The following is a 15899-nucleotide window of genomic DNA, read 5'->3' as shown; positions in this document are numbered from 1 at the left end:
GCCTTCTTTGTTCATCTGGTCTCGTACTTTGAATGAACACTTCAATTTCCAAGATAGTTACAGAAAGCAGCAACCTCCTGCTAGAGCTTCCCAGGGAAGAGCCTCAGCTCCCTGCAGCCTCCTGGAGCTTTTCCCTTGGTTTAACCACACCCGGCACCGCTTCTCCGGGCCATGCAGGGAGCAGGTGCCCGCAGTGGGGAGCCAGGGAATCTAGGGCAGGACACAAAACAGGGTTTCTGCTCTCCACATTTTCCAAGGTCCATGGTAGGCAGTGGCAGCTCTTCTCTGTGGCACTACAGGCCAACCCTAGTCCTGCAGCCACAGGGCCAGGATTGCCCCAGTGATACGTCTCAGAACTCCTGGGTCGCTCTCTAGATGGTATCCCAGTATCCCTGTGGCAGGAAAGATGCTGGTACTCATCTCCAAACAGATGGAAGTCTGCCATTCAACTTTATCCACACTTGGCTGAGCTTCCGCTGCTTTTGCCTTTCCAAAAAACAGCTTTGTCTGCTTTATAGTGCCTTGGTCCTATCTTCTTCCATTAACCTTTAAGTAATTTTGAGGCACACTCCTTCATGTTCTAATGTGGCTACTTAATGCACAGCCATAAGAAACAGCTACAAACTAGAATCAGAGGTACTTCATTCTCCTGTTTTATGAATTCTTGGAACAAGAATGTCAGAATGTCAGTGGAAGAAACCAGAAGGTTATATAATCCCTAGCATGAACCAGATGCAACTCCATATTCTTACACTGCTGAGAAGGATAACAGGGAAAATAAAATAAAAAAATTAAAAAAAGAAAAAAGAAAAAAAGAAAAAAGAAAAAAAGGAGAGCACGAGAGAGAAACGGTACTTACTATGACAGACATTTTTCACTTGGAAGCAGATCACAGAATCACAGAATATTCAAGGTTGGAAGGTACCTCTAGAGATCATCCATTCCAACCTTCCTGCTCAAGCAGGCACACCTACAGCATGTGGCACAGGGCAGCATCCAGGCGGGTTTTGAAGGCCTCCAGAGAAGGAGACTCCACAGCCTCCCTGGGCAGCCTGTGCCAGGGCTCTGTCACCCTCACAGTGAAGTTCCTCCTCACCTGGAGAAAGAACTTCCTGTGTTTCAGCTTATGCCCATTTCCCCTTGTCCTATTGCTGGCCACCGATGAGAAGAGTTCGTCCCCTTGTTCCCTGCATTCTCCCTTCATGAACTTATACATGTTAATCATATCTCCTCTCAGCCTTCTCTTCTCCAGAGAAAACAGGCCCAACTCACTCAGTCTCTCCTCACACAAGAGATGTTCCATTCCCTTAATCATCTTAGTTGTTCTCTGCTGGACCCTCTCGAGAAACTCCACATCCCTCCTTATACTGGGGAGCCCAGAACTGCACCCAATACTCCAGGTGCGGCTGATCATTAAGAACATTCCAGCACAGACTTTCCTGACCACTACGGGCCACAGTTCTTCCCTTTACAGCAGTGGTGTCGATCAGTGGCGTGCAAACAGGGCCCATCGCTAGGCTGCCCATCATTAGCGCTGCTGCAGCCTCCCACTGCGCGGCACATCCGTGCTTGGCTCCCGCCAGCGGCCAACGTAGAGCCAGCTGAATTGGGAATCCAGTCACTTGGAACTTTAAGGATCAAGGATATTGTGAGGGTTTATGCCTAGGAAAGACATCTGAATAGATCTTTCGGTTGAGGTTGATTTGTTACCAAATTAAGCTGGCAATTCTTTGCACACACAGGACTGCAGGGCACGTCAGTCAGCCTTCAGCAGACGCACCCTGATGAAGGCAGCCATGCACGCGAGAATGGGGGAGCAGGGAAGGTTGCAGAGCCTGGCAGGAAGGGAAATGTAAACGTTTACATGGAACAAGGTGGGTTATGGCTCCGACTACACTGTACAGCTCATCCTTTACTTACAAGGAGCAACCTAAGTAATCCCTGGGTAAGTCTCTGACGTACACTGTGAAGAAATTTGCTTTGAATCATTATACAGATCAACTGTACAAAAAACCCCCTTATCTTTAGCACCAAAAAAAAAAAACCAACCCACACCCACCCAAAATACACTATATAGCCAGAGAACAGGCTTTTCAAAGCCCATAACTTTTTCCAGCAAGTGACATGAGGGTCTGCATCATTTTCATAGGAATCCCAGCTATTTCCTTGGAAGCATCTCAGAAGCACATACAAAACCACGCGATGGCTTCACTCACCCTCCTGCATCACTGTGAGCCAGAGGATGCTGGACCATGTGCAATCCACAGGCAAGTCTGCTATGCCAGACCTGGCACAGCAGGAAAATGGGCATGTCCTGGCTAAACCCTGCACCCTATATTTAGGGCCATGAAGTCTAACTCATCTTTACAGCAGCTTACTCTGGCTACTTTTTCTCTGGTACAAAACGTATTGCAAATATTGGGGAAGATCACAGGCACACAGCACTGCCACTGTCTCCAAAAAGAGTTCTGTTCAGAAACATTATGCTTTTCTGCTCACATAGAGCGGGTATCTGTGAAGACTCACAGCCTCCAGAACATATGCTGGTACACTCATCTGCATTAGTGAATACTGTTTGAAGACTCAAGTCCCTTTAGAGCTCGCTTTACAGCCTGCTAGCATAATTTGTCTGTCAAGTCTGCTTCACTTCTTAGTGAGACAGAGGGGACTTAATTAAAAAGCAAAGACAAAAACAGTTTTATGATTTGAAACAAGCAGTACTTTATTTTCAAGGTATGAATAATTCAAACAAGATAAAGCTAAAGGACGAGAAACAAAATGGGCAAATTCACTACTGAGCGACCTGTCACACTAAAGCCGCATGACAACCCATCCAAGTCTAGAGCTCCTGCCCAAGGCCAGCCCGACCACCAGCACAGGTGGGCACGAGGCCACATCCACACAAGTCTGAATTTCTTACGCTGGTAAGAAAGAGATGACTGCAAGGAAATGGAAACCTTTATGCTGATCTAACTTTTATCAACAGTAGAAATAAAAATCTTCAAGAACATCACCCCTGGGGAGTACTTACTGGAGCATAAAATGCTGCAAATATGCATAGGGATTATCTATCCAAACAGTGCCCGAGCTCTGCTAGAGGCAAACTCTGGCTGCCCGAGCTGGCTGTGCTCATTTCACTCTGTTTAGGAGCTTCCCTGCACCAGTAAGAAACGCAGCACCTCCCGATTTCTAACACTAAGTGGTGCAAGGCAGCCAGAAGGTGAGCAAATGAATTTTCACATTATTTCTTCTATGCTGCTTTGGATGCAACCTGCCTCAGGGACAAAAATCCGTAACAAATACCTCAAAACAACATGCCTGCCACTTTGCCGCCACAAGCGTACAATTTTTCACTTCATCTCATTTTTATTTTAGGTATGAATCCTACAAACAATTGTATTCACATTAATTTTGCAGGATCTGAGCCTTGAGGCAGCAACTGTCTTTCACCATATGTTTACATGACTCAGGGCTACCAGGGGCAGCTCAAACCCACAAGAGGAACTCAACAAAATGCAAGTTAACTGATCTGTAAAGAGGAAGTCAAACAACATCAGAAATCAGCACAAGAGCACAAGTATTTTAAATGCAGTTGTTCTTAATAAATATTTAGCAACAATCCCTATTCACTCAGATCTGCTCTGTTTATACATCACTGCCATGCTGTTCAGGGAAGTGGCTTTAATGAAGCATTAAGGCTTTTAACTCCTCCAGACTCAACACCATTGGAAAGGCAAGGAAGAATGTGAACCATAACATATACTGCCAACACCACCCTACTGCGATCTCCACAATGAAACATACTGCAATGAAACACAACTTTCAGAGCCACAGCAATGGCCTGCTTTGGCCCACAAAAGCAGCCTCACGTTATCTTTACCTTGCACGTTCAAAAGCTGTTAGGAATGGAAGGCAGCCCTCTTAGATATCAGTTTGGTCCTTAAGGGTGGCAATCTTACTTATACAGGACAGAGTATAAGCTCACTGCAAAACAGCAATGCAGGAAGTGCTACAGCTGAAAGCAGCTCTGCCCCTCCAGCTGTCCTTGGTTCTCTCTGCAGTCACATAAGGCAGTCAGGGGAAAGCAGCACAACAGGACTAGGTGGTTCTAGGAGCTGTTGTGCTGCTTTCCCCTGACTGCCTTATGTGTAGCACAAAACCAGAGTTCCTTCTGCTTCAAACACCTTCACAGCCAACTTTTCAAAGTCTAAGCTTTTTTTTTAAAAAAAACTGATTTTAAATTCCACTAAGTAAATGATCACAAATGTTTGCTACAACTATGACTGCCTAGGATTAACAAGCAGCACATGGAGGTTGTTGGCTGTTCAACTTTCCAAGGCTAAAAGCTTTAAGATGCAGCTCAAGACCATCAGAGATCATTAGCACAGATGTGGCACTATGAACGGTCATATTGGTCTATAACTGGAGAAAAGACTTAAATTCACCTTTGGATATGTTCTGAAAAGTTGGAGAGTAGGACACTACCTGCTTTAACATTTTTCTACACCTAAAATAGCTACTCAGTTCAAGAAGGAAGTGGAATCAGTATTTTAAGTGGAACAGATATTGGCACCAATAGCTGCCAATACCCTGCGTAACACACCAAAATCCTGACTGAATCAGAGCAAGAGAAGCGTTGCATGAATTGGCTATTTGATACTGAAAGCGAACGCATTGGTTTTATGACGGTCATACTGGCCCAAGATCAGAATAGTAATAAGATGTCTTAGAATCACCTGGCACAGCCTGCATAAGAATACAAATATTTAATTATTATTGCATATGCCTTTGTAACACTAAGATTTGTTCAGATTCAGTAGTAAATGCAAGGAGTTGGGCTGTAACTCATCTGTAAAAATATCTATCCCTGCACAACACAAACTCGTCAGAATGGCTTTTTCATCATCAATCTAGCTTTAGTGCTTTGTAAAGGCAACGTACAAATTGCACCTTTAAAATAAGTTTCCCACAGAAACACAGATTCTAGCTAAATATATACATATATACATACACACACGTGTGTGTAGATATCAGCAGGATTGCAGACTCTTATCCTCTCTTAAATAAGAATCCATTCAAAAATAGTCCAGGCAAGTGACAAGAAAGCAGGCACATTAACAGAACAATGAACATCTTCATGGTGAGAGCACACATACATACATAATCCAGAGAACACAGCTTCAAGTACACAGTTACATATATGATTCTCAAAGCTTTGAGATTCATCCATTTTTTATTCATCTTTAAAGCTACCCAGGTTGACTTACAGTCAAACTAATCTTTGTATTTTCTTATGCTATAAACCATTCAGTCGAGTGAGCTTACCTGCACTGTCTGCTGCTTTTCTGTAAAAGCTTCATTCCAATCTTTTAACAACCACATGAAATGGAAAGATTTTCAGCAACTCTAACAAATTACAGGATGTGGCTGAAGCTACAGGAGAAAGAATAAAAAATGCTCAATAAAACGAGGACTCACACCCATGTATTTAAAGTCTAAGAAACTAAAAAATACTTCAAATCACCTAGCTTAAAAAAATAACAAAACAAACCCACACTCCTCTTGACATCTGCTGTAGAGGTACTACCATCTACCTCATCACTCATTTAAAGCTGTAATCTAGACATCATCTTCTCTAAAGGCCAACCAATAAATAGGCTCTTCCATCCATGCTTAAGAATATTAACTCTACTTACTTATGTTCAAATTTGTGCTCACAAACAGCATCATCAACCAGGTTGCATGAGCTGGCATCTCAAGTAGAACATTGTGTTTTTTTCCCCCCATGGCCAAGAAAAGCCTTAAGAGTTTGATGCGTCTCTTAAGAAATAAAAAGAATCCATTTTTTCCTCTTCTTTTATAGTAACTCAAGACTTCTAGAGCCTTATACAGAAACAAAGCTTAAAAAAAAATCACTGCAGAGAATGTTTACACCCACACAGCACTAAAACAAAGCATAGTTTCACAATTTTGTGAAAAGGTTTTAACTGCTTTATTAAAGACACTATTTTTAAACAAGAGTAAAGTTCTTAAAGCCTAAGAAGCTTAAGAATTATGAAAATATTTCTAAAAAAGAACTGTTACAAAACGGTTTCTTTAGTATTCATTACTGCATTAAAGCCAAGCTGTTACAAAGCATATTGTGACATTTTATGCACACAACCAAAGCATTGCTTTAGCTTTTCTAAAATTAAGCCACAAATAAGACCTTTGTTTCAATTGAAATCCACTCATCTATTTTAGTTCTCCTTTGTCCAAGATATTTCAAATGGATACATGAAACCATTTTCTTTGAGCAGTACTATAGATGCGAGCCCTTAATGGTCTGATTATAGTATGGTTACAGAGAAGTTCAAGCTAATGAGAAACATCCACACATAACTGGTAGAAACAGAAAATAGTTAATGACAGACTAGGAAGATAACTACATTCCTTATTAAGAGAAAATAATCACAGCATGGAACACAAGACTGAGTATTTAAGTGCTAGACATGAAAATCAGTACCTTCAGCAGAAGAATTACTTTCATTTAGAATCTGCTATAATCACAAATGCTTTGATCATTTCTTGATCCTCAGTCAGAGCTTACTTGTATTGAAATACACCAGTATTTCCTGACTGCAAGCGTACTTACCAAGTTGACTTCCACAGATGTCACCTGCCTTATTGAATTAGCATTAGTTCTGCATTTCAAACACACTGTCTTTCAGCATTTTTAAGCAAGTACTAGAGTGTTAACCTCTGCTATCTAGCATACAAGATATTAAATCACTTCATGAGATGGAAACCAACACAAAGCATTTCATAAGTAAGGCCACAGTGGCTTAGACAACAGAGCAAGGATTCTCAAAAACTTACCTCTGACTCACAAAATGGGTAATGTTAATTGATTTCCCCGAGGCAACACACATTTATTTAGCTGACACCTCATAGAAGGTGCAGTAGACAAGTATGCAGAATTTGTTTTTCACCTTTTACAGGGCAATTGACTTAAGGTCACCAACACCTACTTCAAAACAACTTTGCATAGTTTTTCTGTGCCTTATTTTCAGTCATTCAAGAGATGCACTTTTCCTACTTGAATTCAGAACAAAACATGCAGCTTATCAAGAGTGCTTGTACACTGAAAGCAAAAGTAAACTGAAATCACTGCTGTAAGTTCTTGCGCCTGACCTCAGCCATGTCACACTTGGCCCAGGCTGCTGCCTTACCTCCAACTGCAGGAGCTCAGCAGCTCAAACAAGTTCCTCCAGTCTTTAGCCTTTTCCAAGGGCAACAAATGATTACACCATGGCAGACACGCTGAGCCAGTCCAACACAGACCCACCCTGTCCTGATGCAATGAGAACCTTTATGTTACAACAGTTTCCCAAGCTTCACCCTGAATTTCATCCTGCACAAAACAGAATGAATTTCCACTCTGAAGTTATTTGTTCTAAAGAACAAATACCAGCTCTACTACCAGCCTAGTGTCCTCCATTTCGTTTGTGTTAGTTATCTGATTTATTAACAGCAAAGACTCCCAGATCTAAAGTTTAGTCCTCCAAATGGGAACTTCATCTATGCAAAGATCAGAATGAAAATTACACACTTGTTGCTCAGGGGAAAAAAAAACCCACCCACAAACTCCTTCTCTGGAATATCTTTGAGCAATAGAAAAAAAATATAATCCTGAACAACCAAATATAACTGTTAATACACGTAAAGATGCTAAATATAGACTTAAGATACATAATCAACTATTACACCTTTCTCTTCCTATACTTCTATTGCATCACATTTTTTCTTTCAGATAAACTAAAGTACAGCAACGGCACTATTTTACTGCCATTACTTATAACTTTGAGATACCTACTGAACGTTAAATTTAACATTAATCTCTAGTTCCTCCAAAACAACTAAAGCTTGCTGTCAAGAGACAACTCTATCCCAACATGCCTATTTTACACTGTATTAGAACACCATAAATTCATTCTAGAATATAGAGGTACTTCCCAAATCCATTCAATAAGGTGACTTAGCAAATCAGCCAATTCCCAGTGTTTACACATTAAGATTACCATGCTCAATTATGTTTTTTTTTCTAATAAAGCAAAAGGAATACACTTTTCAGAAAAGCAAGATGACTAATTAGGATAGTTCAATATTTACGGTCACTCTCTACTGAAAAATATGCTTTTCTGACAAGAAGCCACACTTAAAATTTTATTGAATATTTTTATTATATGCCAAAGTTCACTGAAGATGGGGATTTGCTTGTATACAAGTTATTCAAAAAATGTATTTAGGCAGAGATTATTAGCAATCTGACTTATTTGAAAGCATATATTTAACTTCAACCAGGCCACAAAAATAGTATCGTGTACAAGCAATAACTAAGATGAGCTGCAAGGTTCAAGGAGTTTCCAAATATTACAGATCTTGTGATCTCAACAGAAAAGAAAAAAAATCAAATAAAAGCAGTCACAATATAAAATAGCAGCTCCATGTAGCTTTTTCAAGTTTTAACTTTATTCAGAAAGTGACACTTAGTTCAGTTTGCCTCATTCTTTGAAGCCTCATCAAAGTTTTCAACCAGATCTAGAAAAAGGAAGAAAAAAATAGAAATTAGCATTACCAACTTCTAAACTAACACTCACCAAGCAGAAGTTCATTTTTACGTCATAAATACTTGATACAAAAATAAATAAAACTTTCACTTTATAAGATACAGACTTCATGTTTCATTCTTTCTTAAAGCAAGAAGCTTTAGGTGCTTTATAAATATTATAAACCACAACTCTAGGTACTTTTAATTTCACTAATAGTGAAACTAATTTAGTGAAGTAGTTTAGTGAAACTGGCACTAGTTTAGTTTCACTATTTACCTTCACTACTCTCATCATTGAGCAGAAGGCAAGTATAGTGAAAAATCAGTTTCTTCCCATCCTTGTTACTGAATGGAAAGGTAACTGTTATGCAATAGTTATTTATACGAGCAATAGTTAGCAATAGATTAAAAAGCTATCTCAAAAACAGTAATTCATCCAGTCTTGAGCAGCATCTGAAAACTGCCAGTTTCCATCTGTAAAACTTCCACAGTAGTAAGGACAGGATAACTTATCCATAGAAGTGTTTTAATATTCTAGCTTTCTTTTGCCCTGTATTTGCTACAACATTATCTTTCAGTAATATTCACAACTTTCTTTTCCTCCATTTAATGTTTGTTCTTACCTGGAACTTCATCATCATCATCTTCACCAGTAGCAAGTGGCGCTTTCCCATCCACAGCTGCAACAGCAAGTAGTTCAAAAGTATCATTGAAGCTCAATATAGGCATCTTGGTTACAAAGGGTTTTGGTGGTTTTTGTTTTGTTTTTAAGCAAACTTGATCAAAGAGACTGAACTATACCGCAATGCTTTGTATTATTTCTCCACTTAATATCAATTTACAGTCATCAGTAATAAAAAAAGTTAACCTGGTAAGTATATGTTCCAAGACAGCCCAGCAGGGAAACGAGATAATGCATGCTAGTCAGCATCTTGCAGCTACGTGTTGACTCACTGGCACAGTAATGAGCTACAAGTGCCAAGACTTGTATTTTATCCTTCCTTTTAACAGTAATTTGATTTATTGACTACTCACTGGTTCTCAGCATCTGCCTATTTTATAACATCAACAAGAAAGAGAAAGGAGCTTTTCTTTTAAGCCTAGACATTCAAGGAAAAACAACCTGTAATTGTTAAGCTGCAGGCAGACATAGAGCTGGTTAAAGGAGATACTGCTCCCTAGCAAAGTCAGTGGAACTGAATGTGCAATTTTGCATTTAGCCAGAAGAGGCAATCACATGACCTGGTCCACATCTCTGCTGACCCACTAACTTAACTATTTCAATTATGTTTGTCAGAGCTAACTAGGTTCAACTATGCCCATTCTAGCACATCAATGAATTATCAGTGAAACTGCAGCACTATAGTGCTAAGAATAGATACTTCAGGATCTTGGGTGCCAGTGCCACAACTTTTATTGCTATTATTAGCTGTACCACTTAGGCTGAACTGCCTCAAACACTATTATCTCACTTCATCCAAATTAATCCTTCTCAATTTTCAAAAGCACAGGGCAAGAAATGGATTCACACCAAATCTCTAAAAATCAATGTACCCTGTTTTTTGAAAAACACATGAATTCTAACCTGGAGCCTGAAAGAGCTTGGGACATGGTCACTGCAAACCTTCCTTTTGTTTTTAAACAGCAGGAAATGTAGCACTGGACACTTAGATGTATTAAAGCTGTTACAGCTTTAACACTGAACAATGTTATTTCCTCCATAAAATTCACAGGATGTACTTAATAGTAAAAGGCTTGATTAGCTTTCAAGCCAATATCCTTAGCAGTATATGTTGTCTCTCATCTACCAGCCCAAACTAGGTTTATTTTAGTACCTGCAAAAGCTATGCTCACACACAGTTCACTCTTTGATGTCAGACTTCCAAAACTAGTAAACAACGCAGAATGGAAAGTTTTGTGCAACTGTTCTGGCCTCCATCCATCCAAACTGGAAAGTGACAGCTATTTAACAGACAAGCACTCTAGGCAGCTTCCTTAATATTAAACTGCACAATTTTGGCTAAATATACCTACCTTGTTTCTAGAGGAAAGCTGGGACCTTACCATCTTAAGAAGTCATTTTAAGTCCCAGTTTTCTCACTGTCCTATTCCTACCAACAAAGAAGTCACTCAGGTGACATTAGGAAGGAGAGAACAGACTGAAGCCTCATCTCCTCCTCCTACTTAAAAGGAGCCCTATTCCAGCAGGATTTGTTTTAAGCGGGGGGAAAATGGATCGCAAGCAAGTATCCAACTTCAGTAATGGAAATAGAGGTCAAATCTATCACAGTAATAAAAACTGGTCCTCAAGTATTCTCAGAAAGAATGAGAATATCAAGTATAATAAAGAAAGAAGTCCTACTTTCTACAAAAGCTCATCTTCGCTAGCAACAAATTACAAAAAGGTGTGCAAACATCAAGCCAGTTACTAGCAGGAACTGGACACTTTCATAAGTCTCTCCCATTTTCTCTAAGATATTAAGTACATCACAGGGAATGGACTTCAGATATTTAAAAATAGAAATTGGAAAAAACACTACATGTAGGGAAAGGGAAATGCAACCAGTACCAGTAAGACTTTCACTCCCAATTCTCATTCTGTAGTAGCAGCAGCACCTTTTCTGAACATTCTATGCTTGAGGGCCTCCTCTAGTTTTCCCTCCTGCAGTTTTAGGGAGTATGAGATGTGGACTACAAAGTTGATGTACCTGCCAAGTCTGTTCTCTACAGCTTTATACACGCAGCTATTATCACATCTTTCCTAGCAGATTCCATATTGGCTATCAAAAGAGCCTGTGCTGGAAGAAATATCTACACACCTGGTAAGTCTCGCTACTGCCTTGCTGTTACCTACAGCCCAACTCCACTTACTTCCATTCAAACTGTCAAAAGAAACAAGCGCAATTTTTTTTTTTTTTTTTTTTTTTTTTAAACCTAACTCTCTGGAGTTACTGATCTACCTAATATTAAGGAACTATATCAAACTATGGTAGCCCCACTAAGACATTAATTGGCATGAAATCAGGCCCAGCTACAATTTCATAGTCCGAGACCAACTGCAACTATACAAGTAAGCTACATATGACAGCTGCCATCATAAAATGTATTTAAGGTTCAACTTACGTTGCTTGGGTAGGGCTTCTGCCAATCTCCTCAGGCTGGTCAGACTGTCAGCTCCAAGCTGATTTAAGATGCTAGGAAGCATTTCTGTCAGCTGCTTTGTCTCAGCATGGCCAGTGATAGTAAAAGTATTAGCAGCCAGAGAAGCCTGAACTTTAGGGTTATTGAAGTGAATGACTGTTCCTTGGTTGGTAAACATATTTACCTGCAAGAAAAAAAAAAGTAAGTTTCAATTTAACAGAAAACTAGTTGAATCTGCTAAAGTTCCACAAAGACTTGCTGGCAATTTACAGATAAGCTTAAGGTATCTGAATATTTTTCTGAATGCCAGGAAATTGATACATTTTATGTTTTTATATTAAGAATCTTTTTTCCTCCTCAGAAGTAATTACCTCTTCAATACCAGAAATATTGTTGACTCCCAGTTTCTTCAAAGAGAACTGAAGTTTCTTGTCATCTGCTGTAGCTGTTCTATGCACAACCTTCTTCTTTCTGCGAGCAGTACCCTTGAAGGGGGGAAAAAAAGGGTTTTAAATTAAATATTAATTAGTTCTTCACAAACTCTAACCCACAGGGTCACATAACTACAGTTATCGACAACTCAAGTTAGCAAAGTTCCATTTCTTTGTTATGGCACATGCAACTCCACCCCTCACACTTCAGGGCAGCAGTCTTTTCCCTTGCTACCAGAAAAGTTTCGCTTGGTTGTTCATTAGAAACAGCAGATTTTAGGATTTTAGGAACTAATGCAGCAGAGACGATTCTCATCCGGATCTTGCAGAACCATATTTTGAAAAAAAAAAAAAAAAAAAAAAAAAAAAAAAAGTCCTTCCTTGTTCTAGCCAAGATTTTATATAGGAGAACAAAGACTCCTAAGTTACCAACGCATCATAAACCAGTAACACAAGCAAACTCTAAACACTACATTTTTTTCAAATACACACCTCCATCCAGTGGACTTGCACACTGAAAAGCTTTGCCAAAATAATATTTTAGAAGTACTTCTAAGTAGTACTTCTAGAGCAGCTCTGCTTAGAAATAGAAACATATGCAAAGGGTAAGCTCCTCTAGAGATACAGAGCCCTACATTTCCCCAAGGATATACTTGACCTATATTAAAAGATGTTTGTATTTACAAAAAAAAAGGAAAAAACTACCACCATTTCCTGTCACAATCACAAGCCTTCAATAAAACGTCATAAAAAAATCTAGAAGCAAGTTAAGTAACTATTAAGTTCCTTTTTGACACATTATCACTGCTAATCTAAGCCCAGGTAATTCAGTTTCTGGTCTGCTAGCAACAAGCAAATGATGTTGAACTCTCTGAATGGCTACAATATCCTGAGTGAACTGACAGAAATTAAAAAGCCCATCAGACACCAATACCCCTAATACAGTCCTACTACAAACAAAGAGAAATGTCAGTAGACAAATTCAGGTGAAACTAACACTTGGATGAGCACAACTCCAAGTGAGTTTCATGTTCATTCCCTATTACCACCATCAGGCAAGTACACAAGCAATTTGAAAACTACTAAAACTAGAAAGATATCCTAAGTACCTTGCCTATCTCAGGCATGTGATCACTACAGAAATCTCTCAGGACAAAAAAGTTGAAGGACTTCCTAGGTATCCCGTATAAGTCAACTGCAATATACCACTTCATTGCAAGGCATGTCAATTGCAATGTACCCACTTCTACATCAGCCTAAGTAAGAACAATTATCAAAACTTCAGTCAACGCGAATCTAGTTGAAATTCACAGCTGCAGTTTTTGTCTTTGGGGATTTAAGCTTCTAAGGTTATAGTAAGCAAATTCTCTGCTGATCATGCTGAGGCATGCTATTTACACAGCTCTGTGTTAAAGAGCAGCGGGTACAGGCAGGCTACAAATGCAACACAATTTACACAGATGCATCTAAGTTCTCCTCTAAAAAGGTTTGGAAGTAAAACTATGGTATTTAGCTGTAGCAATATCCTACACAAAAATTTTCAAGTTTCACGTAACAACATACTACAATACTATATACACCTTACTACAATACTATATACACCTATATAAATACATAGTGCATTTTTGACATCTACAGCCTTGAAACATTGTGAAAATCTTCCACCAGAAGCAGAAGCTTAGCCTCTTCTCACAATAAGGAGAATTGACTTTTCCTTCTTCTCCATTCCCAAAGTAAAACACCTCCCTCAGCTGATCTGACAACACTACCCTTCAAGCAATTTCCAGTTACAAACCTAAGTCAAGCTCAAGCATTCAAACAATTTCACAAACTAATTTTAAATCTGAATGATGGCACTGCCACCATATTCTAAACTTCACTTAATGTCTCTAGAAAACCTTTAAGTGCTCACAAAAGCAGTCATCTTAGTTTCAGTAAAGAGAGTAATCTGGGTTTCACATAATTTCAAGTGACTAATGTTAAAAGGCACTACAGTCAACACAAGGAGTACATTTGCAATCACTAATGTGGTACAGTAGCTTTCTACTCAGCAATTCCCCATATGCTGCATATTGGGGTAACACCTGACTTAAGGCTGCCCAAGTCTCTTTATCTACAGGCAAAAACCTCAACCCAGAAACAAAAGCTACTGGAAATTTCATTAATAATAAATAAATAAATATGCTGAACAGCTCTTCCATATAAACAAGTTCTTGCTGTAAAAACTTCAAACTGAAATTTAAGCATTTACTTGCACAGGACCATGTTCACAAGACTTCTTCAGTTCTGTGTTATCACACACTTACATAATCATGGGTGTCACAATAACAAAAAGACATCTTCCAAGCAATTTATGTCTTCCAATTCCACAATGATAACATTTGGGCAAAAAGAGAAATTCAAAGTTTCTCCTGAGCAGCAATATACACTCACAAGCACCTTAAGAATTGGTGGCCAGTGTCTGGAACATAACTCTCAATGCTTTTAGAATAGAACTCTACCTAAACGCACTTGCTGTAAGCTCTACTTACAAGCATAAGGTCTGTCTAACACGGCCTGCACAGGGATAGGGGCCCGACACCCTCAGGGCCTCAGGCACCCTGCCTTCGAGGGCCTGGTGAGGGGCAGGGCTGCGGGGAAGGCCGCGAGCAGCACAGGAGGCGCCTACCTTGCCGCCGATGCGCACTTGGGCCTGCAGCTTGGCAAGTTTTTCCTGGTTCATGATTGTTTCTTTCATCTGCGGGAGGAACGAGAGGCGCTGTGAGGCGGCACAGGCCGCGGCGCCCCGGGCGAGCGCAGAGATGCGGGCGAGGGGGCCTCAGCCGCTCTTTCCCGAGAAGGGCGCCCGAGCCGGTCGCGACAGGAGGGGCCGGGCCGGGCCGGGCCCGTCGCTGCCCGCGCCGCGAGGACGGCGTTCCCTCGGGCCCAGCCCGCAACCGCCTCCCGCCCGCCCCCAACCACCGCCGCTCGCGGTCCCGCAGCTCCGGGGCCCAGCCCGGACCCTCCCCGCCGCCCCCTCGGACCTTCCCGTGCGGCGGCGGCGCGGCCGGAGCGCAGGAGAGCGGGAGCCGCGGACAGGGGCGCGGCGCCGAGCGCAGCACGCGGAGCCGAGCGAGATGGCGGACGGAAGAGGGGGCGGCGGCGGGCGGCGGCGCGCTCGACGCGTGACGCAAGCACGTACGCGCGCGTGGCCCTGGGCGCCGTGGCCGCCGCGCCGACAGGGGGCGCCCCTCCCCCCGCCGCGCCTCGGCACCTTGGGGGGCCGCCAACGGCCGCCAACGGCCGCGCGGCGCGTCCACCGCGGCGCCTTCCTCCCTGCCCGCCGCTGTGCCGTCCACGGCGTCTCCTGCACGTGATCCTGGTGCTGCCTTCGCCATGCCCCATCGTCCGGCCCGGCAGTGCCACGGAAACAGCACTTGAAGCGCCCCTTCGCTGGGTGCTCAGTACCACAGGGGAAATTCAGGCTTTGCTTTTCAAGTCTGCATGTAACCAGCCTTGCCTACATATATATATTCGTGTATAATTATATATATATATTTATAAATCTGTCCTATAACTCATTCTCACTTTTTTTTGTTGTTGGTTTTTTTTTTTTTTTTTTTTTTGCTTTGACTTCTTAACCCCTTTCGTGTTCAGTTCCACTCAATCAGCTGCTTTCTGCCTGTTGCTGACCACACACCCTCTGCACTCGTGTTGGTAGTCTTCAAGCTTTATAGCTTTCCTACTGCTATATCTTG

General features: G+C 41.2%; 1 protein-coding gene across 1 annotated transcript; it reads right to left on the bottom strand.

Moving 5' to 3' along the window:
- Positions 1 to 6276: 6276 nt before the first annotated feature.
- On the bottom strand, positions 6277 to 15252 carry BTF3 (basic transcription factor 3). Its single transcript, XM_026036313.1, has 6 exons — positions 15186 to 15252; positions 14831 to 14899; positions 12103 to 12216; positions 11714 to 11915; positions 9214 to 9270; positions 6277 to 8580 (listed from the first exon to the last, which is right to left on the bottom strand). Exons 2-6 carry the CDS (start codon positions 14897 to 14899, stop codon positions 8534 to 8536), a joined length of 489 nt encoding a protein of 162 aa, XP_025892098.1. The 5' UTR covers positions 15186 to 15252; the 3' UTR covers positions 6277 to 8533.
- Positions 15253 to 15899: the final 647 nt, after the last annotated feature.

Source organism: Nothoprocta perdicaria, unplaced genomic scaffold (genome assembly GCF_003342845.1).
Source record: "Nothoprocta perdicaria isolate Ctin4 unplaced genomic scaffold, notPer1 scaffold_1, whole genome shotgun sequence".
NCBI lineage: Eukaryota > Metazoa > Chordata > Aves > Tinamiformes > Tinamidae > Nothoprocta > Nothoprocta perdicaria.
The sequence above is the reverse complement of the archived record's forward strand: the minus strand, read 5'-3'. Positions and strand labels throughout refer to the sequence as shown.